The sequence below is a fragment of the Ictalurus punctatus genome, chromosome 7, assembly GCF_001660625.3.
Source record: "Ictalurus punctatus breed USDA103 chromosome 7, Coco_2.0, whole genome shotgun sequence".
NCBI lineage: Eukaryota > Metazoa > Chordata > Actinopteri > Siluriformes > Ictaluridae > Ictalurus > Ictalurus punctatus.
The window spans coordinates 28,019,802-28,046,090 of record NC_030422.2 but is presented as its reverse complement, the minus strand read 5'-3'; the positions used below and the strand labels follow the sequence as shown (position 1 = coordinate 28,046,090).

The 26,289-nt window shown below is 42.5% G+C and overlaps 1 protein-coding gene across 9 annotated transcripts in view; it reads left to right on the top strand.

The window, feature by feature from the left end:
* Positions 1–26,289, top strand: part of LOC108267310 (zinc finger protein 521) — a 136,575-nt gene that overhangs the window by 76,487 nt on the left and 33,799 nt on the right. For 7 of the 9 annotated variants that reach the window (XM_053681572.1, XM_053681574.1, XM_053681573.1 and 4 more), the window contains one exon: positions 26,070–26,201. In XM_053681572.1, coding sequence (XP_053537547.1) covers positions 26,070–26,201 — 132 coding nt within the window. The remainder of the gene's footprint in view (positions 1–26,069; positions 26,202–26,289) is intronic. The other 2 variants (XM_017471323.3, XM_017471321.3) reach the window with 1 other exon arrangement.

The window sequence follows — 26,289 nt, the reverse complement described above, 5'->3', positions numbered from 1 at the left end:
CTTCTGACCAATCGGAATCGCAAACTCAACAGCGCTGAAGTGTAATTGATTGTAGCGCTGGGCCTGGCTGTGAGGCAGAAGCAGAGTTTGCATCACGTTATTAATTCCAGCGCAGGCAGATGAGGAAGGTTTGTCGCTATGGGTGTGCAGTTGCATCAGTCATGGATGCCTTGCGTTCATGTCAGCATGTGTTTCTATCAATATTAGTTTCTCGAATCGACTTGAATATGGGAATCGTAATAATAGTGCACACGGGTGTTGGATGAACAGTGGCGCTCGTGAACAATTTTATCTCTTCAGAGTCACATTCAGGCTGGACGAGAAGCGCCATCGCTTGCATCGATCGATTGATTTCTCTTTCCCCCGCAACACTAATTACACAAATTCGAAAATGTACATTTCACGGTCTGCATGATGTTTTTTTTTTTTTTAACCAAAAATGGTCTGCAAAATACTTGGTCTCTTTTGTCTTCGCGTTTCCCTTCCCCCGACATCTCTGGATCGGAGACGTAAACCTTAAGCCGCTCTCGCTCTGATTAATCCTTAAGGTTTATAATTACTAATTAACTTACTGAGCGACTTCTAATGTAGTCCCCCTTCAGTGAGGTGCATGGAGGACAACAGATCATTAGCTTCAATAATGAATGTGGACAGGACAGATAATGGACTGTGATATGCCAGCTCTGACAGTTGTATTAAATGAGGCGAGGGTTCACTGCGAATACCGTGAACGCGACTAGATCCGTCTTCGCTGGGACGCGTGGCGGTTTGCCAACGGAAAATAGAAAGGAACGGGAATGAGACAGCATTCCGCTCGAGATTGATTTGAATGCATAAATATGTGTGAAGAAAGGCGAAAATTTCGGGCATTTCTGGTCGAAATGCAGCGGTGTACAGTAGCTGTAACACAAAATCGTACGGGGGACGGCTTCAAATCTACGATCGAGTGGGATTCCCAAGGAAACAAGCAGCACTTGCATGAGGGAAATCACCGAAATGTTACTACAACGTTCGAGGCTAAAGGCCAAATGCATGCTCAGCGTTTTCGTTTTTTAACAACTAAGAGGTGTTAATTGCTGTTTGATCCCATTAATGATGATAGCTATTGTCTCACACACACACACTATCTGCTGTTTTTGTCTTAATGACACCGCCTCCGTGGCGCTTTTTTTTGCCAGCATCTCCCTCACCCAACCCCCTCCACCCCCCCACCAAACACACACGCACACATTCACATTGAGGAAAGATGCGTCTGGCGTAATGATTATTATCATTAAGAAATATTAATGTGCAAAGCAGTGGTGACCCAGAAGCTCATTACTGTCAGAGGCTCGCATGAGCCGAAGCCAAAGCGGCTGCGTACGAGCACCTCTCCACCTGCGCAAGGGCCGCACACCCCCACTCGAGGATCACGTCTTCTACCGTGACCTCCTCATAACAGCTAGCAGCTCCTTTACAATCTGTGTGAGTGTGTGTGAGAGGAAGAGAGATAGATAGAGCTGTGGGCGAAATGGCTTTTGACCTTGTTTGCTTCTCCATTATGAATGTACAGTCTATTCTTGGAACAAATAAATAAATGCATGTGCATGTTTGTACATATCAACACTGCTCACACTTCAGACGACATCTCTGCAGTAGATTTCACCTTTGGAGGTGTACGATTACCGTCCGCAACATTTTATCAAGCCTTTACTACCCCTATCCATCAATATATATATATACGTATACCGCGGCTACGTGTAGTTAGGTATTCGCACGATTAACGTGATTGTGTGTACCACCGACGGTATTTATCTACTCATGTGTCCTCTCTTACATCTTGAGCAACTTAATCTACTTTCCACTCAGAGATTTCATGTTTATAATTGCTTGTGTGTGTGTGTGTGTCCATGTGACTGTGCGAATGCACGAAGTCCTTGTGATTATTAATTTCAACCCAGTTTTTTTTTTTTTTTTTCTTCCCAATCCCTCCTCTCTCATACAGTATCGGCATACATTAATTATGGCGGTGTTATTCTGATATCCGCCCGCTCTCCCAGTAGAGACGGTGCTCCACATAATTACACAGTCAATACTCATGTTACCATTACCATCATGTTACCGGGATGAAAACACAGCGCTCTTTTCCAGATGTGAAGTGGAACCTTTTCCCCGCTCACAAGCCTTTTAAACAGACAAATTGAAGCGATGCAGTCGCGCTGATGGCGAATTAGACAGAGGGGTGAATCAAACAGGAGTTAGGACGAGTTTCCTCACATTTACGTTTACATTTACGGTATTTGGCGGATTCACTTATCCAGAGCGACTTACATTTATCTCATCTATACATCTGAGCAGGTGAGGGTTAAAGGCCTTGCTCAAGGGCCCAACAGTGGCTGCTTGGCGGTGCTGGGATTTGAACTCACGACCTTTCGATTGGTACCACTGCCTTAGAGCGAAAGTGCTTGTTATACCTTGGGGAGAACAGTTATATAAAAATATATGTATGGAGACATTTGCGATGTTTGTGTTGTCATTTCCATCAGCTCTCTACTCTCTACAGCGCTCTACTTCAGCATGGATGTTCAACAGGTGTGACACCGCATGCATTCTCAGTTCTGATTGGTCAGAACGTGTCGGTTAGTTCCCAATCACAGGTTTATATGAATGCACTCGTTCGAATATGTTATCAATCATATACTAACACACAGAATTTTAAAGTGGACATTCCACACGTTTAAAAAAAATGTGGGTAATCGTTGATATGGTAAGGAGTCCCCGGTGTTCAGCGCTTTATAACACTCAGATGTAACGCTGTTTCGTGTTCGAAAGTCTTCGTGATGGAGGATTTGGCACTTTTGGTTTTCTTAATAATAGACTTCATGAACATTAAACATAACTACTAACAGATAAAGATAAATTCACCATCCATCCACCCACTTTCTGTACCGCTTATCCTACACACAGTCACGGGGAGCCTGGAGTTTATCCCAAGGGACTCGGGGCACGAGATGGGCGGGGTTCCAGTCCATTGCAAGGCACAATCACACACACACTCATACAATTTTGGAAATGCCAATCAACCTACAACGCATGTCTCTGGATTAGGGAAGGAAACCGGAGTACCCGGAGGAAACGCCCAAAGCAGGGGGAGAACATGCAAACCCCATGCACACGGGGAAAAGTCAGGAATTGAACCCTTAACCCTGTAGGTACGAGGCAAACGTGCTAAATGCTAAGCCACCCACCGTGGCCCCCAGCATACACCATATCATTCTTAAATAAAAATTTATGTGTGGTGCTGTTTTAGAAGAATAAAGCACTTCGGGACGTGTTCTTATTGGAAAATTAGAACTTCAGGTTCGTTATATTAACTCGGTTTCACGTCGGTGCTCGCATCATTCGTATGTTGACAGTAATAGTCGCACAGTTGAGTTCCTCTTGTATTCTTGCTTGTTTTTCTGCAACGACGTCACTTGTTTCGGATTAATATGTGGAAAACTTTACTGCTGTTATCACTGTCACGTTACGATCCGGTGTATACTTGGATTGAGTTACGTGTCGCGTAAGTCCTTAGTCACTGTGGATGAAGATACAGTAAATATGACTGTCAGAAAGAGTGCTATAACGGGCGATACGTTTTCGTGCTTTAATGTTAATAACCTTCAGCGATATTGTATGATACACAAAACTAGAGATCCAACAGAACTAAATAGAGTGAAGTACTGTATATTTTGAGAAGTAACTCACTCCTACGAGTAAAACCGAGTCGAATCGGACTGTACGCTCTAGTCCTAGGGTCATTTAGCACTTTCACTGTGCACAAGCGCTTTTGTAGCCACTTTAAATCACTCGTAATAATGACCTCTCGCTCTTTGCCAATTATAGAACATTCCGCTGCAGATCACGTGCTCGGACAGCGAAGCCGGGCCGATCGTGGCCACACTTCAGCGTCCTGCGTGACGCCGTCCTGCAGTCGAGAGGCGCTCGCAACTCATTTCCCATTCCGACTCAAGCAGTAGGCTTCCTGGCTCCTCTCCTGACTTTTTTTCCGCCAGCTTTTCGATGGCTGCTTCATTAAGACTTGGACGGGAGTCCCGTGGTTCCATTTAATCAAACGAATCGCTATGGCAGACTCAGCCAATCAATCACAATCCTTAACCAATATGCTGCATTCCATAAGCGTGGCAGAGGGTTTAGAAAAGGCAGAGTGCTGCTTTTTCCTCGCGGTCTGCTCATTCTCACAGTGAACGAGTGACACTCGTGAGGACTGGAGTACTGCATGTACCATAAACTATTATAATATATATTATACTATAAACTATTGTAATATATATTCAACTATAAACTATTATCTCCTCCAACACTCATGCTATGAATGTGCACACAATAGCACTGGGTGTAATGATGATATAATATCAATATTCTGATGAATTTTCTATTATTTATCTTTTTAAACAACACACATTTTATATTAAAACATAGAGTTTTAATGAAAAAAACATTTTTGTAGCTATTTGGAGTTAAAACTTTTACAGTTTTTAATAAAAAATAGATTTTTGTAGATGTTTCATATTTTTGAAAAAAAAAAATTTTTTTTAGTGGTCATTTTGTGTTAAAGCATGTGTAGAATGTTTGAAATGAACAAAAATCATACTTTTTTTGTAGGTTTTGTTTTGTGACATTAAAAAAAAAATGTAAATGAGTAAGTAAAAACGAATAGATATTTGTAGACATTTCATATTTTTTTATTTAAAACTTTTGCAGATTTTTTTTTTACTAAAAATACTGAACTAAAAATAACAGTTTTATAGATACTTTATATTAAGAATGACAGATTTCTAAATAAATTAAATTGATAAATTAAAAATAATTTTATATTTGTCGACCCTTTGTTTTAAAACTTTAACAGAATTTTTTTTTTTTTTTTTTTACTAAAAATACTGAACTAAAAATGACAAGTTTCTAAATGAATTAAATTGATAAATTAAATATAATTTTATGTTTGTTTTAAAACTTTAAAGAATTTTGTTTTAGACATTTAGCTTTCTTTGGGCCTCAGATTTTCTCTCTGTCTCCCTCTACCTCCCTGTCGTTCATACATTTTCTTTCTCTCTCCATTTCATGGCTTTGTCTGTCGTCATCTTTCTCTACTGTACTTCATCTTTTCTCTTTCTCATCTCTCGCTGCATGCTTTTCAGTTTTTCCTCCATTTCTGTCTCGCTGCCTCACTCTCCATCCTTCTCTTTCTCTCTCTCTCTCCCTGCCTGTCCCCCCATCCCCCCGTCTCTGCGGCAGCGGGTCCCGGTGTGGCGCTCCTGGCTGGCCTGCCGGTTGTTTGCCAGCGTCTGGGTCCTGCTGGAATTGAGTCCTGAATGAAGGCGGCGGAATGAGCGGCGTCCCAGGCTGCTTCCTCTCCCTCCCTCATCAGCATTCCACCGATGAGAGTAATTAAAGCCCAAATTAATTCTGCTGTAAGCAGAGGAGCCACTGAATAACTGATATTAGAGGCTAGATGATGAATGCTTGGCATCAAGGGAAGTCTCCTGGGGGAGCAGAGGAATGGAAGAAGGAGGGGGAAAGAGAGAGAGGGAGAGGTGGAGGGAGGGACTTTCTCCATCTCCTTTCTTTTCCTCTTTTTCCGTCTTAACTTTTAACTTTTCTCTTTCTTTTCCTTTTCTTTTGTATCTCATACCATCGCACCCATACAAACACAACCATCTCTACATCCCCAGAATGTCATTTTCTTCCCACATTTTTTTTTCTCTTTTCCTGTTTCAACCAAACACATCATTTCCTCAGCTCAGTGTCAAGAGAAATTAACGTCCAATATTTGGTACGGGTTATTTAAATCAGCCGCTTTGCTATTTTCAGTGCAGCCGTTATTTGTGAGCGAGAGAGGTGTGAGCGCCATTTATATATATAAATATATATTTATATATATATATTTTTTATTATTGGCGGCCATGAGATCCACGCTTGTATGATTCAATGATCCCTCCTGTCCCTGGCCGCTTTATTTTTGGAGCAGCACATCTTTAGCGGGAGCAGTCACAAGGCACAAAGACAAACAACCGAACTCATTTAGAGGAAGGAGTGCTCCGAGTCCTCCGAGAGATGGAATATTGTGTCATTATTTGCAGTTGCCGTAGGATTCGCTGATATTGTGATAGCATCATGTATTAGATTATTGCGCGTCATTGGGTACAGCTTGGCCAGCAGCAAAAGCAATTGAATTTGACCTTTTATTTTGTCTCCTCCTTAAAGAAATCTGCTCCTCAAGCAAATGAGTTTTTGATACGACGTGACGACAAATTCATCACAAGTCTCCGTTCTCTTTAAGAAAGCATTAAGCGTATGCGGGATGTTTGTTATGCTAGCGGATTAGTGATTAGTGGAGGAAGAGATCATGTGGTGAAATATGTAGTGAAAAAGCATTCACTTTAATAAATCCGGTGCTGTATTTGAGAGCTGTGGATACACGTAGCGACGACTCGACACAATCTCTATGGGGTCTCCTCACAGACATAAAGAATTACACAGACAAATAGGAACACACGCTAAAAAACAGATCAGTTACACAATTTTTGAATTTCTATGGCAAGTTTCTCAAGTACGCCTTCTCGATCGTTGCGGATGACGTGTCGGTGTTGGACCGCTCGGCGACGCAGGTTTACATAAAATACAATGCCACAATGCACGTAGAATCTCGAGGACGTGTAACCAAGTGTAATAATTCGACACAGCAATCAACAATAGTACAGCCGGGTCTAGAAAGAAATCAGCCCCAACCAACCTTGCTTCTTCAGACCATCCTGTGTATTTTAGCCTGGTTGCTATTGGTTTTGATTCTACGAATAATACACACTTTAATCAGTCGATCAACCTGTTAACAGCAAATTAAGAGAGCGTACATGTCAAAAATTGAGCCACGTTTATGCCTCCTATCCCTGGTTATACGGTTTTGGACTGTGAAGTAAAAAAAAACAAAAAAAAAACGAAATCTTAACACTAGAATACAGGTAGGAAAATATTTTAAAAAGCCGCTTGCTTTTCTTATGAAGCGGAAGATGCGCCTAAGAAATCCAGCCATCAGAGAGAGAAGTATTTAAACCCCAGAGAGAGAGAGGAGGAAAGAGTGCTGAGGAGAATAAAAGGGTTGGCTTGGCGACACAGAGGGAAAGATTGGAGCCCATAAGGGGGCCAAATGCAGAAGAGATGCATCTTTGTTGCCTTGGGACTCATGCACACACTTACACACAGCATGTAGGAGTGGTGTGCGTGTGTGTGTGTGTGTGTGTGTGTGTATGTGTGTGTGTTTGCTTGGACCCTGTGTGAATCCTGCTCGCTATTTATTTCTCCTACCGCCTGCATCTCCTCCCATCTTCACCCGCTCTCTGAAGTCACTGAAGCACATGATACGGACACGGACGAAAGAAATGATAACGAAAGCATCTTCGTTCAATTATTTAGAGCTGACCTGTTCATAACTGCTTGGGAAATGGTCTTTTTTTTTTTTTTTAGTTAGGCGTTAGTTAGACCAAATCGTAATGCTACCTTATTGAAAATGTGATCGCGTTTATAATACGGATATGGCGCGAGTGTAGTTGTTAGCGAAGTAGTTATGTAAGAGTTACATTATAAGTTCGGAGAGAAAGAGGGAGCGATTGATTGTCTCTTGTTTTGCTGTCGGGATCCTGGTGGAATTACCGAAACCAGAAGCTTCTTAGGGGCTCTTTAGAAGGAGAACGGGAGGGGGAGAATAAAGCTTTAAGAGGACATGGGTGCCATTAAGGCTAGGCCGCAGTGCCACTAAAAGCAGAGAGTGATCTGCTCTATGTCTCGGTCTGGACGACTGGGAGCTCTGTGGTTAGAGCAGCAACGGGGAAATGGACTTCCACTGATCCTGGATCTGCTGTTGTGTTTTGAATTTGGGCTGGAGAGGCTTATCACAAGCCTGGCTTCCTGTGCGCTAATGAGAAAAGTCGAGCCACTAAGAACACTTCTCATTATAACGTCTCAATTGTGCTATCTTGTATTTATCCTGAGTAAGATTTTTTTTTAATCAAGAATCTTCATGGTCCTTAACACAGTGTTATTTTATATCCTGAAAACTCGTCCGCATCACTGAACTGAGAAAAACCTGAATTGTATTTTGTTCAGAGTGTAGCAGGGCTACTGGCACAGGTCAGCATCCAGCCAGCTCCACCTGGACCTAGCGAGATACTGCTGCAGGATATCGATAAGAAGAAGGGGGAAGTGATCCAACTTCCCAGGGCGAATTTATCTGAAAGTCATGAAAGTTGGTGCAGTTACCCTATAGACATAGGTGCAGACTCATTAGTTTGTGCTTAAGTTCTACTAGAACATAGAATTACCATCAGGGAAATTATGCAAGGAATAAAACACAATGGGGTTGTTTGATGTCAGTGTTAACATCCTCAAGTTGATTATTTTCCTGTTGCAGCACATCCCAATGTGTTTTATACGTCTTATACCAAAACAGTTTGTCAACCGGACACTGCAGACTCCTTCCAAAAATGATCAACGTCTTACAGAAACCTCACCATATCATATCACCATACAAGTATGGCTTACGTTCAATAAAAGCATGTTGTTTGATAGAACTTCCATAGGACACCTTCTGACCAATCAGAATTGAGAATTCAAAAGTAACTATACGTGTAGCTGGGTACAAGTGCAACGTGAATCGTTAGGGGAATGCAAAAACAAACAAACAAACAAACAGATCAAAACATGTCAGCCCTTGTGCCTGTGTATCTATGCCATTGTTGGGATTTGATGTACAATGTGCATTTCGCCCAGTCACATTGGCTGGCCATTACCAGAATCCAGCGAAATGGATATTGTTTAACGTGCTTGCTCAATTTTATTGTCAGAACCATAAAGAGGAAAATGAATCCTCATTTCAGAGCCGAAATGGCCAACTTCAGGGACCCAATACCTGTAAGTGCCATTAAGTGGAAATTGCTGCTCACATATTCCAGTGGTTTGATTAATTACTCTCTCACATGTGCATCTGCTGTGGGCCAATGAAAGATAAGAAACAAATTGCATTGCATTTGTTGTCCTGTTCTGTAAAACCAGTTTAATTATTTGACACATGTTTTGCCACCTGGCAATGGAGAGGATAGCTGTTCTACAACAACAAAATGTCTGACGCCGTGCGCTACAATGGTGATGTGAGAATAGGCTTAGTCATCGTGCTGGGCTTTTTGCTGAGAAAAGATTGATGAGTGATGTTGCAGGCAGGAAGCAAATCCTAGGCTTTCACAGGTGTTCTGATCAAGGAGCTCAGACGTTTCAATTTAGGGTGACAATTTTTTTTTTTTTTTTCCTCTACTAGTTTATTTCTAAACTCGGTAAGAGTAGCAGATGAGCACCCGGGACTTTTTATTTTTCTCTCACCCATACCTGTGGAAGATGCTGTCTGGTGCACCAGTGAGATGCGAATGCATCCGTTCATTAATTACTAAACAATTACACAATGCTACATTGATTAGGACTGGTGCAAGAAAGTTTTTAGCAAAGTAGAGTGCCTGGCTCACTACCTGATCTTGTTGACCAGCATGGGTAAGCTAGGTAGGCAGTCCCTGGCCCTCTCATCTTTCCCTCCCTCCTTCCCAATATGCACTTGGACCAGGGATCCGGCTGCACCTTCCCTTGTTCCGCAGGGATAGGGAGGCCAGATGGAGGAATTTGATTAAGCAGCAGTGGAAGACCAAATGTTCAATTGGATCCAGAACCTGTGGAAGTACAGGGAAAGGGGATGGGATGGCAAAATGGGGGTCTGAAGAGGGGAGAGGGGAGGGGGGGTAGGAATCTAAAATGGCTGGCAAGTGTCGGCCAACAGCAGCTCCAAACGGGAGGTGAGGCAGGCGCTGAGGTGTAGTAATGCAGAAGGCCTTTTTCCAAGTACCAGCTGGGCCTTTTAGGAGCTGGTCTCCCTGCAGCAGACGCTCAGTATCCTCCAAGCAGCTTGACTTAACCATATGTGGAAACTTTTTTCTCCCCCCTCATGCTCTGACTGGTTCCCCCTCCTTCCCTGGAGGATAGCTTACCACTGAGATATTGGATGCAGGTGAATTGCTCTTAACGTGAAGCACTGAATCACAAGTCCAGCATCCCCTGGAGAGAGGAAACGGATCCAGAGGAAAGTCTGGCTTGGACTAGTGCGACCTTGGAGTCTTGGCTAGCGAGGATAGCTAAAATGGGGGGCAGAGGGGTAGTTTGGTGTGTCCTTGGTGTGTTGTCTTGGATATTCTGATGCTTATAGCTCTTTCACCTCAGTATCATTTTACAAAGTGCTTTTTGTAAAGCAACACAATCCATTTAGTAAACTGGCCAGAGTCTTTCATTTGCTCCGTTTACTGCATCCTTCGCCAGCCCCAGGCTATCAGGCTCCCCCTCTCTTCCTCCACCTGTCCTTTTTAATTCACTATGCAAGGCTTCCAGGTTACTAGAGGCCTGTAGACTAGTTTCTCTTCCTTGAAAAGATGATATATTTTAAAATATACATATTTTCATTTTGGGTCACCACAACAAAGATGTAAAAGCTCCCGTTGCAAAAGTTCCATGAGATGATTCACTTGAAATCCTTTGCGTGCAACTCTTTATGTAAGGAAATATCCAGGTATGCAGGTCCAAAGTTTTTGGTTGAGTAGTGAGATGGGTTTGAGGACATTGTGCACTGGCCATCAAGGAAAACGGGTTAATGGCTTCAGGAACCATTACTCAAACCTCATACTGTATAATCACTAAGAATCTAAGAGTTTTCCTTTTTTCAGCCCCCCCCCCAGTTCTCCTCTCCTCATCTCTGCTCTAATCCTTCCAAATGGCTCAAGTGAATCTCTGCCAGAACGAGAGAGGAAAAAAGACGAGCAGAGGATTGAGTGTAGATGTCACTTTAAAAGCTGCTCTTTCCCCCACTGAGGGAAGTCCATCCTCCGGTCACATGAGTTTGACATGTCGTGACCTCTTCATACTTTGAATTGCTATTGTTACGTGCTGTGGTTTTGGTTGCAATGTAAAAAATTTTTGTCAGTAGGTCAGAGGTTTTTTCTTAGCAGCAGAAGCAGCAGGAGCTTTTCCACACAAAAAGTGATGAGTAGAAGAGTACGTTTACCTAAGCAAAGCGCTTTAGTTCTACACACTTTGTTCATGGCGGTGGTGTGAGGTGGTAAATAAAGATGGCCAGCGGCTCCAACAGTTCATTGGGACATATGGAAAATGGCCTGTCCCAGTGTGGAAAATGGAGCTATTCATGCACGGTCAATTTTACCAGCAGACAGAAATTCCACGATACCCCTGTTTGTGCAGCTGTGCACCCCGATTAAATTAGCCGTTGCGCACACCCATCATGTTCACACCCCCCACCCCCCCTTTTAGCTTTCCTGGCTGATTTTTTTTTTTTGTCCCCTCTCGTTCAACCTTAGCCAATGAGTGTTCCGCCAGATTCAGCAGGTGAGAGGGTGAAGGGAGAAACTTGCACCCTTTAAATCCACTTTAACAGGCTTGGTAATGGGATGAGACCCAAGACCGTAACACCCCCCAAGGAGGAGGACTATGATTTGGTGTGATGGCGGGTAGCGAGTTTTTTTTCTCCAGGGACAAGGCAGTAGCAGCAGTGACGGCAGTGTGACAGGCCTTCGGGGAGGAAATCTGCAGGATTGGGGCTGTCAGCTGTTCCTACAGAGCCAAACGTGCAGGCTAAGATGTCTACTGGGAGGGAATTACTGAAGGCTTTTCTTCTGTACCTGGATTTAACTCCTTCTCATTTTTTTTTTCTTCCTCTTCTTCTTCCTATCTGTTCTTTAAAGGGGGTGTGATTGTAAGTGCATTTGATTGTGAGTGCATCTGTGTACAGAGCACAGAGGGAACTTGATCTGTTCGCCTTCTGATTCAGAGGTGAAGACAAGCGCCCACAGGGGCCCCCTGTCAGTGCGTTCAGGTCTCTGACTTCTATAAAAACACATGAAATGAAATCCCCACACAAGAGCTCCTGGTCCCAAACACCTCCGTCAAAAACAAGAGATCGCGTCCACGACATGTTTCGTCCACAAACTTGTCTCAGCGACGATGCAACCTCCATCTGGAAGAAGAAGAAGAAGAAGAAGAATCGCAAAGACGACGTGACTGATATTAAATTGCCTTTCTCACACCTACCATTTCACACATCGATTCCCTTTCCGCTAGCTGTTGACAAATGTCGAGAGTGTGCAGAGATAAGTGTGCCGTTCTGTGAGTAACCCTACCTGTACAACACGACTCCGCTCCTGAGAGAGACAGGAAGTGAATAAAAACCCGCACTGTTAGCATCAAACACTTCAGAACCCGGTGCAGCAAAATGAGAATCTTGTTCTCTACACATCCCCATGGGAACGACTCCTCCCCTACCTTTATGTACTTTTTATTGTTGAAATTTTCCGCCTTTGGCAGACATCTTAGGATTTCGTAGGATTGTATTTTTTTGTTTTTTTTGATGCCTCACGAGTTGTGTTGAGGGAAGTTTGTTTAGTCTGATTGTGATTGTGAAGTTCGATGTAGATGAAGCAGTGCTCTCCTGATACTGCCGCGACTGTCATCTCCGCAAGCTCTCGAAGAAGCCGTCAGTCATGTTGACACCGTGTTTTAATCATGGCTGTCCCACTTGCTGCGATGATGGAGAGCGCCAGGGTTCTCTTCCCTGGACAATTCCATTGCTCCATCACTTGTGTCACATAGTGCCACTGTTTTTAAATAAATAAATAATCCTTAATGTTTCCGCTTTCTTATTTCCGAAACGTATTTAAGGGAATAAAGCGATTGCAGGAGATGTTTATTGTTGAACTGTTGACAGGTTTAACATCACTGAAGAGAGTACAAGATGAAGAAAACTGTGTGGGAGAAAAAAAAAAAAACCCAACTAATCTTGTGAATGGTTCGAATTGAACTTAATTAAATGAACGTTAAATCACGACTCGCAACGTGGAGCTCTGTTCTACAGAAAGCCTAATTAATGATTTCATCTTTGTTTAATTTAGAAACAGAAAAAGGTGATTATTATTTTACTTTTATTTTTTTGAAGGAATACCAACGATATTACTTTTTTCCTTAGATAATTGGCTTGAATTAGTAACGTTAAATGTCCAAAGTGTCCGTAGTGTATGAATGGGTGTGTGAGTGTGTATGTGATTGTGCCCTGTGATGGATTGGCACCCTGTCCAGGGTGTACCCCGCCTCGTACCCCATGCTCCCTGGGATAGGCTCCAGGTTCCCCCGTGACCCTGAAAAGGATATAGAAGATGGATGGATGGATAGTAACGTTAAATAGTTTAGCATGTCCTTATTTTTTTGTGTTTACTTGTGGCTAATATGGCAAAAATATTTCATATATCATGATACTTAAAGATATTTCTGCAATACATGATTATACAGTGAAAACTCAGGCGTAGCACACGTTTTGGTTCTATTTATGAACGATAACTCGGATTAACCTTCGCCGCTGAGCGTCATACTGTATATACAGCTGTGACCGTGTCACACATCCATTTTGCTTCACTCATAACAGCTCAGTGTTATTTTCACTGTGTAAAGCAGTGTTCCTCGCTCCTACTGCACACTCGAGTCAACTCATCAGCTAATCATGACACTTCGGATGTGCTGAAGTAGGTCAAGCACTAAATTCTGCCTTTCTAATAAACCTTGACTACTGGAGACATACTAGAAATATACCTTTCATCTTTTCTCATTACGATCATTTTTACAGACAGATATTTAATCATATATATTAATAAAATATACCCGTAACTTTCTAGAGGTAGTCGATGTGAAATTTTCACCACAGCTCTTTTCTTTCTGTATATATATATATATATATATATATATATATATATATATATATATATATATATATATATAATCATTGTATTTTATTTTTCATTTCTACAATTTTTCATTTTTATTTTTTTAAATATTTAAATGACTAATTAACTCAGAAATGTATCCATGCTGTGTTGTTATACACGTATTGTCTGCGCAGAAGGTCTTTGTGTTCGGTTCTCTGGCACGAGAGGAGCATGTTCAGCTGTTTGATGCTCTGGGTGCAATCTCAAAGGCCCTGATCCTCCTTGCCTTTTAATTCATTTGTCGTGCTCCACAACAATCTGATTTCTCCCCTGATTGTGTCCTGTTCTTGTTTGATTGGTCGCCCTCGCCTTTTCAAATGGCGGAAACTATGGCAACGGGCATCCGAGGCAGGCGGCGCCAGCGAACGCCTGCTTGAAACACGGCCCTGCGCCGCATCTTATTCCTCCCCAGTTCGTTTATTATTATCTTCAATATCCATGTAGATGAGCTGGAATATAAATGGGCTGCAGAAGCTGTGCTGAAGCAGATGTCGGCAGCACGCGGAGCCGCTCTAGGGTAATTGGGGGTCCAGGAGAGAGCTGGCACTGGCCAAAATTAGACTGGTGCTCCTGCCTGGACTCCATGAGGTGGGAAAACAGAGGGCTGCACCAGCAGGGGGCGCCACTACACATTTCCATTTAGCCGTACTGCTGCTAGAGAACGTGGGGGAGAAAAAGCAGTACCGCTGTTTTTAGAAAAGAGAAGACGATGGTTCCAGATGGGTGCCAGTTATTATGCGCTACCGAGGCCAGGTGGTTAATCATGTACTCCAGGGGTATTGAGGTCAAATTTGTAAAGATTCTCCGCCATAAAATTCCTTGTTTATCAAGCTCTGGATCAGCAACTAGTGTAATTGAATGTTGACATCAGCTACGTTTTTAATTAGTTTATGGCTATAAATTAGAAAATCTGAAGTGGTGTTTGATTTCATCACCGTGCTTCTCGTTACCACATTTGTCCAGAGCCATAGAACCTGAAGAAGAGAATAAAGACACACTTCTCTGTCTAAACCAGACCAGAAAGTGTAAATAAAGCGCTTTGTGAGGTAATGTCTCTAGCCCTGTAGCTAATCTCTGATCCGACGAGCTACCTTCAGCTAAATAATCGACATCAATGCATGTGATTGGATTAAACCATTAAACAGATAATCTTCTGTAGAAGCCGTAACGATTCGAAAACTGTTTTTTTTAAGCGCTTATTCGATCTTCAGATGTATTTTTGCTGACTCCACATCCACACCACAGTCCAGCAGTTGATGTACAGTATTTCATTCCAGTGGCTTGGCTTTTTTTCATCCCTGATTTATGGTCCACAAGAATACTAATGATACGCTAGTTTTCTCTAATGCTAGGAGGCATACTATGCTAGTCCACATCAACTTGTGTTCAACTTGGACTCGTGAAATCCACTCATCAGGCCACTTTTCAAGTCCTTATTGTTGATGTCTTACTGCTAACTTCCGAATCGCTGCCAAACAATGTTAGACTTTTTCATTCGGTTTTTGGGACTAGACTCGGCAGCCTGCGTTCCTTATTCCTCCGGCCTTTCTTGCACTCTGCTCCATTAGCTAATTGCATACAGGTGTTTTCCTCTCTCTCCGAGCACAGCGTTCTTCTCAATGTAATAGAAGGTATGAAAGAAAACGCACAAAGCAAGAGCAAAGGGAGAAGACGGAGGGGAAAAAAGAGGTGTAGAAGTGAGGTAAAAAAAAAAAAAAGAGAGAAAAAAAAATGGATGAAGCAGCTGAATGTGCTGTGTGAAGCAAATTATCGCCCCACGTAGATTCATCACTTCTCCCCGCTGGATTATGGAAGGGCCTTTCTAATGAAGTTCGCCCCGTCAAAATGAAGGGACTAATTCTGATTTAGCTGAGGTAATGAACTTCCCCTCTCCTGGTGCGAGGGGCACCGTGGGGAGGGCGAGGAAGACGAGCCTCAGCAGCATCAGGAGGGATTGAAGAGAGAGAGCGAGAGAGAGCGAGAGAGAGAGAGAGACAGCATGACATGGAGAGGTAGAGAGATAGAGAGAGAATGTCTCAGTGACAGAAAGATGAAAAAAACATTATGCAAAATGGCGGTCTGCTATCTGCTGAAATGTATTAAATTTCCAGAGCGGGGGCCTGTGTTATATAAAATTATGCTAATGCCTGGCGGCCCACTGTGACTGGTGGCTTGCTGCTCGCGGGCATGCGTGCCTGGCCGCAACATGGTGCGCGCTCAGTGGGACTTGCCTTTTCTATTAAAGCCCTACCTCCAGACACCTGATGATGAATTTGCTTCTGCCAAATGTTCCTTGCTTCTCTTCTCTTCTCTTCTCTTCTTTTTTTTTCTTTCTTTTTCACAGCTCAGGTAGGGAGGGTAAAAGAAACCAGACTCTATTTAAACGACTAGGGACGTAGTGTGCTGTTCTGCTCTGTCTATAGTGCTTGTAGTGTTTTATTACAGGGGCGCGTCCCTCCGCAAGCAGGCTCAGAGAGTCAATTAAGGTGAGTGCTGATAATTATAAGAAGCCGGATCATTTTTGAGTGTTTAATGCTGCAAGCCAAGCCAAGGGGCTCTTCTCGGTCTCTTCTGCTCACTCACTTCCTATGATTGAGACCATGGACTCATGTATCGGCGCTGTTGCTGTGCGTAATAATCAACCCTAACCCTCACCCGAATTGGAGAGATCTCCGCCGTACACCTCTTATTGTCCCTCTCCCCTTTATCTCTAGAATAGACAGAGCGCATGTACTTGACATGCCTTACAACTGCGAGCAGAAATGGCCACCGAAACAGCCATCAAGAGCAGCGTGGACGTCTGTGTGTGTTTGTGTTGCGCCTTTGCACAATCCATCAGGGCAGTTTTCACTGTTTACCTCCCAGTGGACGTATGTTGGTGTGTTCACTGTCGGCTCCCACCTATCATTAGATAACCAGTCTGCTGCTTTTCGTCCCTGTGTGTGCTCCTCTCACCAACACAAGTAATTTTCCCTCCATTAATTGGACAGACAAGCCCCAGAGTGTTCAGAATTTTTTTTTTTTTCATTTGAAATTGTGGTAAATCAACACTAGAGAAATAAAGATGGCTTTGCCCCTTCCACTGGAGCTCCTTGGTGTGTCTCTATAGGTCTGACATGTACCCATGATTTCCCTCATGAACCATCTCCACATTTAGCGGCATGCTAATCGGGGTGCAGCATGCTGCGTGTTCCCATTGATGCCCCATTATTTGGCTGACAAGACCTCTCTTGGTAGACACAAAATGTACACATTTGCTCCTCATTGCTTCTTGTGTTCCCCCATTTTTATTTCCAAGTGTTTTTCCCTCAGTGGCTCACAGAGATTTAATCAACTGTACCATATGTTCTTTTCCAGCAGCTTTAAGTCACTTTGAGTTTTATGATTATTAGTATTATTATTATTTTTTTTTTTTGTCATCGGGATTCTGCGTATGAATTTCCGGATGAAATCTGTTGGAACGCCGTCTCTCAAACGGAATCCGATGCACTATATAGTGTACCAGGGGTTTTCAATTAAATATGGTTATTAAATTATATATAGTACACCAGGGGTATTAAATTAAATAGGGTTGACATTTACAAATCAAGAGCTGTGGGTCTGAAACAGTATTTATTAAAATATTTTGCTAGGTCCTCTCCACTAATTGACTACCCCTGAATGTCTCAAATGGAGCCCTAACATGTTAAAAGTACAAGCTAACTTGTACTGAAATATGACCTTACTGCATGGTACCGCAGGCCCAAAGCGAACCATTTTAGCACTCAAAATGTCCGGTTTCTGCATCCATGGTGTAGCTCCGTTCTCACACTATTCAGAGAGATTACCTTCGGGGAATCTTGAGGTGGCTCCGCCCTTCCTTTATGTACATCCGGCTACCAATTCCGTGCAGAAGAACCGTCTAGTGGTTCATTTGAATATCATTTTGTATTATTAGTGCACTACATCTCAACCTGCAAGTGTGCATGCAATCAAATGTGATTATTATAGTATGGAATACCTTGAACTTTCATAATAATAAGACTTGCGTCATAATATCGGCATGTTATAACAGCTCTGACATCAACCGCACTGACCTCTATGACTTAAACGTAAAGGTTATGACAGAGTTAATGGTGGAGGTCTAATCTCGCATCGTAAAAGGACCGACGATGACATACGCCACTATGTCCTCGGATTAGCAGCTTAGGAAGGACCAAAACGTGCGAAATCATTTTAAACTGATTTGCCGTCATGCTGTTAATGACGGTTTGTCTCATGATGTCATAACCTCCACCATAAAACATGCTGGCTCTGCTAGACCTGAGCTGTGCATCGAAAATTAGGACGGCCATCATGACGCTTAATAATAAGGCAACAGTATCACGATGCGGTTATGTCACCTTCAGCTCAATGTATTTATAACAGCCTTATGGCCTCCGGTTATCTAATCTGGAAGTCTGTTAAGGAAGGTATGAAGTCTCTCAGTTTTTAGACTGAGCTACGCAACACAACCGTGCACGTCTACCTCCAGGAGACACAACATCGCTAATCAGCTTTAGCATCCCAGTCTGAGCGCTTGCTGGCAAATGTCACACAGTGCCCACCATTTCCTAGCGATCCAGAAATCCAGACACAACGTCTAATGAAATGACTCGGGAGCCTGGTTTTGCCTCATATGGTAGTGGAAGCTAATGAAGAAAACGAAGGCCAGTCAAGCAACGATTAGTCTGTAGGGAGACGCTCGTCTGAGGATCCTCCTGCTTCGTCAAATCGATCATTTTGGAAAGACGCAGCGCATTCCCACGTGAGCGGCTACACGCCCTCGAGATTATCCTCTTTTTTTCCTTTTATACATTCACGCGCGCCGAAAAACACACTGCCTCTCCTAGGGAGGAGGAGTCGATTTGTTTGCATCCCTTATTCCCTGAGCTTTAATCACGCAGATTTCGGCCCATTATGCTTTAATAGATAGCTCTCACCACGAGAGGCGAGAAAACAGACCCACCTACTGCTTGCAGGTCTGCGTCTAACTATAAAGGCCTTCCGAGACTGTTTTTAATCAGTTGAAACGTAGAGGGAGTTTCACATATAAAAGTTGAACAGCAGTGGTGTGGCTTCATGCGCAGGCCCACAGCGCACTAACCACGTGACGCAAAACACGTGAGTTTCAGCTTTTATTTATTTATTTTTGTCTTTTTTTTTTAAGGCTTAATACATTACCAATGGGATTGCCCATCAATAATTATGTGTATTTTTGTAGGGTTTGTACTGTTCCTGAAATTTATGGGTTTCTTTTCCCTTTGGTATTTTTCTGCTGCATGATCAGAACAAGAACAGGGCCAAACCAAGTGGTTATGGCTTTTTGTTGTTGTTGTTGTTGTTAAGGTGTTAGAGAGCAAATAGACTGTAGGTTCAAATCCCAGCACCTCTAAACTGCCAATTGTACATAATGTATGCAATACTTCGTTGTAAACACGTTTTACAGTTCACTTTTTTTTTTTTTGCAGAACTTTCCTGGAAACCCCGCATTTGTTTCTTCTGAATTCTTTCCCTATGACTCGGATTCATACTTCTCGTGCACATTTTAGGTTTCCTGCACATTTTACATTTTCAAAACAGGACCGAACAGGAACCGAGATGACTTGTCATTTCAGTTCTGAATTTGGTTCCATCATTGATAATAAGGTATATATATATATATATATATATATATATATATATATATATATAAAGGTATGAATGCACTTTCTTTCTCACTGGCATTTTTTTCTTTCCACACACACCAAGAACCAGAACAAACATTCAAATCTACCCAGCTGTGAGTTGTGCATGTTTTGCAGAAACGTGTCGCAAACCTCAGCAGGTCCCTTTAAGAGCAAGACGTTCCCCGGCCCCTTGTGGCAGCTGTAAATCTATGTATCAGATTTTTCTGCATCAATGCCAAGCACTAACACTGAGCTGTATCTCAGCAGAATTGATAGCAGGCTGTTGTGGAAACAGAGGGGAGAGCAAACGAGGCCGTTTTTGCCAAAGCGGGACTTTAAATTAGCTCGGTCGTCGTCTAAAAGTGCGTTATGAACCGAACTTTACCCGCTCTACGGCTTCCCGTGACCAACCGCACGCGCCTGTTCGGCTTAGCCTGCAAAAAACACCCCACATATCGACCCGATCCTCATCTTCATGTGGGTCCTCTTCAACGCCGAGATTAAGAGGAAAAGGTGCATCCTGTATACTTAATACTGGCAGGATTCTTTTATTTCTTTACTTCCCACTCCTTCCACATGGGAGAGAGATTAGGCGCCAGCGATGGAGCGAGCTGCTGAATGCATAAAGCATGAGGGCGCGAGCGGCAGACCCTGTGGATATGCAGATGAGCTTTCAGCTTTCTCTGGTGTCAGCGGTGCTAGGCTGCAGACGCACTGGCACTGTCTCGTTCTTAAAAACTGCGTTAACACTGAACAGGCGGTGTGTCAGGAAGTAACGGAAGAGACGGGCGCGCAAAGCGAGCGCAGGGAAGGGAAAGAATTCGAGTCTGACCCAAAGAAACAGAAACGATTCCTAAGGAAGATGGCTTTTATAGACGCAAAAACAAGGGCTGCGCTTGCCAGGAAGCAGAAAGTTATTAGATTGGAATGGATCTAAAGAGACTACACGATGATATGATCAGTTGAGTTGTAGGCCTTTCGAGAGACATCCCCTCGTTGCTTCGGCTCTGAGTAAACCACACTGACATTTAAGAGTAGAAATTAGGGTTTGGGGGAAGAAAAGGAAAAAAAAACAAAAACGTCTGTGAGACTTACGTGGTTCTACCTCTTAATACCGTAAGCTAATAATAAAATAAAACGTCTTTCTTGGAAAATGCAAAAAGCAGTGTACGCAAAGTAGGAATATCATCTCTCTCTGTCTTCTTTCTGTCAATAGAGCATGAGATATATGAGATACATGAGCGTTTGGGTTCTGTCTCACTCTCTCATTCCAAGCCACAAAAAAATAAATAAATAAATAATAAATTCAGTGAAGCACTCAATTATTCGAGTGTGCAAGTTTTTTTTTTTCTTCCTTTCTTATTTAATTGTGGCGAACCGGTTCATGAGAGAAGCATTGGAACGATCTTCGACCACAAATTGCGTTCTCATGTAGCAGATAAACACGCTACGGCAAAGGATTATAGAGCAAGATGGCTGCGTGGTATCACTTCCCAGCACAAAAAATACATAAATGAATAAAGAACGACACTTTAATAGTGAATGGAAAGAGAAAACAGTGCAAGGTCTGCAGTGAGTACTAAGAAATATAACCAGCTAGCTAGTATAGCTAGTTTCCTGTATATGACATTTGTCTTCCTTCAGTCAGTCCGTACAGGATGTCAGGATCGCTGTGGCTTTTTTTTTTTTTTTTTTTTTGCTGAGTTTTTTTTTTTTTTTTCTTCTCCGGAAAACTACTTGAATTGGAGAGACTCCAATCGCACGAGATTGTTTTGCGCGCTCTTTCGCAGCGATGTTTGTTGGTAAACGGGACCTTTCAGCTGTACTCGTGTCCGCCGCACACGATGACGTCACGCGACGCGTCTCGTCCCGAATCTGCGGTCATTTCGACAGATCGCAAGCGCCACGGAATATCGCGGGGTTTGCTCGATTTCGCGTTCATTTCTGTACTTGCAAAATGGCGAACTCCTGGATGGACATGATTCATGAAATAATGTAATAATTACAAATATCACCGAGTGTAGCTATACTTACGTAGTACAGGTGGGATGATTCATTGAAATGAAATGAGGCGACGATGATAAATCCGATTATAAAACAATTATAAGCACAGTTTTTAGACTGACGTTTAAACAATTTAATAGACCTGTGCAGTCTATTCTCTACGTCATCATTCATAGTACTAGCCCAGATTCTCGACAGATTTGGTCGCATATTAATTGAAGGTTGCTAAATCGAATCATTTTGCATCACAGCAGATTCAATACTACCACCAAATCATATCCGATCATCGCCTTAAAGGTGCGTCTGATAAGATTAACGGTTAAGTAGGTGGGTTTGATTTAAAGAGTTTTTTATTCTCCTCCTTAAGTGCCATTCCCACTCATATTCACAAAGCCCCGCCCCCAGAATCTACAATGGCCTATAGAGTCCGTTTTCCAAACGGATTTTCTCAGCCACTCAGAGGCCATGGCTTAATACGTTATTTTTTTTTAGTGTGTTCTTTTCCAGGTTATTTATACAAGTGAGCCAGAGAGAGAGAGAAAAAAAGACTACTACTAATAGTAATAATAATGACAATAATACGCTTTATATTGTAGACTTCATTCTGCGATTTTTAACCCCTAATTGTATCTCCGTGAATAATGGACTTACAGTATATCACCGAAACGTCTCGTTTCTCATTCTCATTATGAGTATCGACCCGTAATTATTTAACATTATGTCTGAGTCCAGTGAACACTGAACAATCATCAGCGGCTGCTCCTCCAACAAAACTCTTCCTGAAAGTTGCATCCCACTGAGTACAAAATGGCTGAACAGAAAGACATTTTTTCCCCCCTGCTTTTGAAACGAACGGCTGCTGGTGGTTTGGCTGCGCCGGTTTGAAGTTTCTACTCTGGGATGGAAGTGAGCTCAGAGCTCTAGCGGAGATGACAGTATGTCTCTCTCATAAGCATCTCGGGCAGTCTGCTTTTAATACTCTTGTGTTCGAAGCACAGCAAGACATGCTGCCAGATGACTTTTTTTTTCCTTTTTTTTTTTCTTTTTTTTTTTTTTTTTTTTTTTTTTTCCGGAGAATTTTCCATCGTGTGACCCACTGGTGCTTTGTTACTTGTGGACTTTTTGAAAGTAAAGGAAGTTTGCTTGCAGAGTTTGTTGAAGTTATTAGGAATTTGACTCTTTGACAAATGGGCATGGGATCAATATGCTTTAAAAACACAGTCGAAATTCGTAAAATAATACCACAGCGGAGGACGGGATTGTGTTTTAAATGATCGTTCTCACTCTTTAGGAGTCTCAGTGGTAATTGTTTGGTGTGTGTGTATACTGTGTTTGTGTGTGTGTGTGTATGTATATATATATATATATATATATATATATATATATATAGGCTGGTTCAGGTGTCTCTGGTAACAGAATCATTCATGCTAAACACCCATCTGTCCCAGGCACTTTTTTGGGTGTCGGGCTGCTCAGGTCGCTTGTCTTGCCAGCGCTGAATCACGGTCCGTCCTGCTAAACGGTCCTCTGGGTGCTTTGGTGGGCCGCAGCTGGTTCCTGAGGGGTCTGGGCTTGATTTGGCCCCATATGGCAAGCGCCGGACCGTGGAGAGTGAGAGAGTGGATGAGTCATGGATGATTTCACTTACCTTATCATCCTGATTGTAAAGGCAGCTCACATTTATTCTCCGTTTTGTTTTTTGTTTCTTTTCCTTTTTCTAACGGCATCCGAACTCTTGCGGGGAAAAAAAGGAAGAAAAAAAAATCCGAGATATAAACTTTAGACTTCCGAAGGAAAGACTAGACATCTTTTAGCAGAAAGCACCGGGAATTCAGACCGAATACATTGCGGTGAGAATGAATGGCATTTAAACAGGAGCGGTCTCCATGTTAGTCCTTCCACAGGGACGCTTCATCTATTTATAACCTACAGAATTACAAAATTAGTGAATATCAAAGGAGTTTGCCCCGATGTGATGAATTATAGTGTTCATGGATATCAGTATTTTCACTTTAAGCCATCCAGAAGTCATTAAGAGAACTTCACGGTGGAGGATTTTGAAGCGCATCGATTTTTTAAAAACGTATTTATTTATATTTTTGAGTCCTGTATTCTTTGTGTGTCTGTCTTAAAATAAAACTAGACGGCGAATCATGGGTTTAAGTTCAAAATATCACTGCACACGTGCTCATTTTCATGGACGATAGCACGTAGAGATTTCTTTTCATTTGACTTCATTCAATTTTTGTTTGTTTTTAGATTCTCTGTCTTAAATCTACAGCATCACATAAGCTTAAGCTCTACCAGCTCTTCAAGAAGGTCTTCGCCAGGATTTTATTTATTTGACTCATTTCTAATGTTTGTTTTTAATGTTTCAGAAATAAAATTCTGCGTCATATACTGTAGGTTCGGGCTCCGAATCCGACTTGTTGCACGCGCGCTCATTTTCAAGAAAGGGGCGCCGATAATTTCGGAGCTGACTGGTGCAGTCATGAAGGCGGCATGAAATCCGTAATGAACCGGCATTTACATAAATCACGCAGCTTTTTAATCGTGATTCGTTAACGGCAAAGAGTGAGACAAGCGACTGTACGAAGATGGATTTGCGTAGCTGTCGGCGCTGTCGGCGCGTGCGAATTTGAAAACGATTCACGCGCTCGGCGTCAAAATAAAACATCGGGATGGTGTAAGACGTGCCCTTTTTTTTTTTTTTTTTGTTCTGTAACACAACACCGTTTTATGTATGCTAGTGAGAAGGAAAAAAAAAAAAGTTCCTAAAGCAGTACAGGACCCCTGCCGGCTGTCCAATTTGTGCCTAATGGGAACTGATCGCACGTTCTATTACTTCTTCTAAAACTCAGGAAATCAAAAGCATGTGCTCGTATCACTCCGCAATGTTAAACACGAAAAAAGACGGGCAAATTGGTAGCAAGCGGAGCTTCCCGTTTAACAAAGCACAGTAGAATCGAGTTGATCAGTACTTAAACATACTTTTTCATGGCGCCGTTGTACACGTACGTCTTTATAACTGTGTTAATAACTGTTTATAAGTTGCTAATGACGCCTCGTATGCGTTTTATAAACTCTAATAATGATATTAATAATGAGTCTTTATTGGCCACGTATACATTACAGCACAGGGAAATTCTTTTCCTCGAATACCCCAGCATGTTAGGAAGCTGGGGTCAGAGCGCAGGGTCAGCCATGATACAGCGCCCCCTGGGGCAGAGAGGGTTAAGGGCCTTGCTCAAGGGCCCAACAGTGACAGCTTGGCAGTGCTGGGGCTTGAACCCCCGACCTTCTGATCAGTAACCCAGAGCCTTAACCGCCAAGCCGCCACCGCCTCCTTTAAAGATCTTATTAATAATTTAGCACTACATGTTAGCGCTTTATGTTGTAGAGCTCGTCGTTTATAACTAAAACCGCTCTGTGAATAATTATAAAGCAACTAAAGCAATATTCATTAACGGTTGTTTGATGAAAACGTTCTAAATGTTTAAATTCTCAGCGCCGAGTGCTTTTCGATTTTATGACATGGGCGAACATATTCTTCAGCACGTGTAATGACGAATAACTTTTTTTGGTTAAACATATTTTGCTGGATTTCACACAATGTAGGATTTCTTATCAGTTAAAGTAAGACTGTAAAGTTATGTTAGCTACTTGGGACATGCTTATGAGATTATCGGGCAAGTAAAATCTCCCGTGTGCTGCCCAGTGTCGTGTTTCGTCGCTTGGAGATTTAGGATAACGTGGCCGCTAACGTGACGTAGTAATGTATGACGTGCGTCAATGCAGATGAAGTGAAACGGACGAGTCCATTTGATGACGTGGAATTGTGTTTGTCGACGAACGTTTCGCATGTGAAAGGTTTCAGAGTCTGGCTAGCATCTTTATTGTCTCTCAGAGTGTTTGACATGGTGCGGTGACTGTGTGTCGTGTTAGTAGGAGCGTCGGCGACAGGACGGCTTTGCGCCGCGCTTTATTTCGCTCGTCTTTGTCGGCGTTTCGCAAAGTCGAACCCTTTCGAATGGAAATCGACTTTATCAGACATTTTCAATCAGTATAAACAAATTAACTTAATTATCCCCGTAATTCTGTTATAAGATGAGTCAGGACACTGTTGGGTTTCTGTGTGTAGAGTAGAACTGTGTTGGGAAAGGCTAAGGGTGTGCGCCCCCTGCTGGGCAAACAATTCACATCTCTCCACAATAACACTGGTAAAGACTAAACACTGAGGCCACAACTAAAGCTTTTGATATTTTTTTATATTAAAACACCGTATACAACTGCCACAATACAAGATAATATAAGATTTAAACCTAGTAGGCTAGATTAGAAAAAAGGAAGAATTATGAAAAACTGCAAATTTTTAAATACATTGTGCATTATCCCGTTACGACTTCATTTCGTATCTGCAGTGAGACGTTAAATCTGTTGTCCTGACGCGGTTTGTTTTCTTCGTGTTATTTTCTGTTCACATTTCTCTCAGAAGAGGGGCTGAACCACGAATGTAAGCTGTGCAGTCAGACTTTCGACTCGCCGGCGAAGCTGCAGTGTCACCTGATCGAGCACAGCTTCGAAGGCATGGGAGGAACCTTCAAGTGTCCTGTCTGTTTCACAGGTAAGCGTGTGTATATATGTGTGTGTGTGTGGGGGCGTTACCGTCATTAACCCCGGTGACGATTATCGCTGTTGAGATGGCGTAGTGA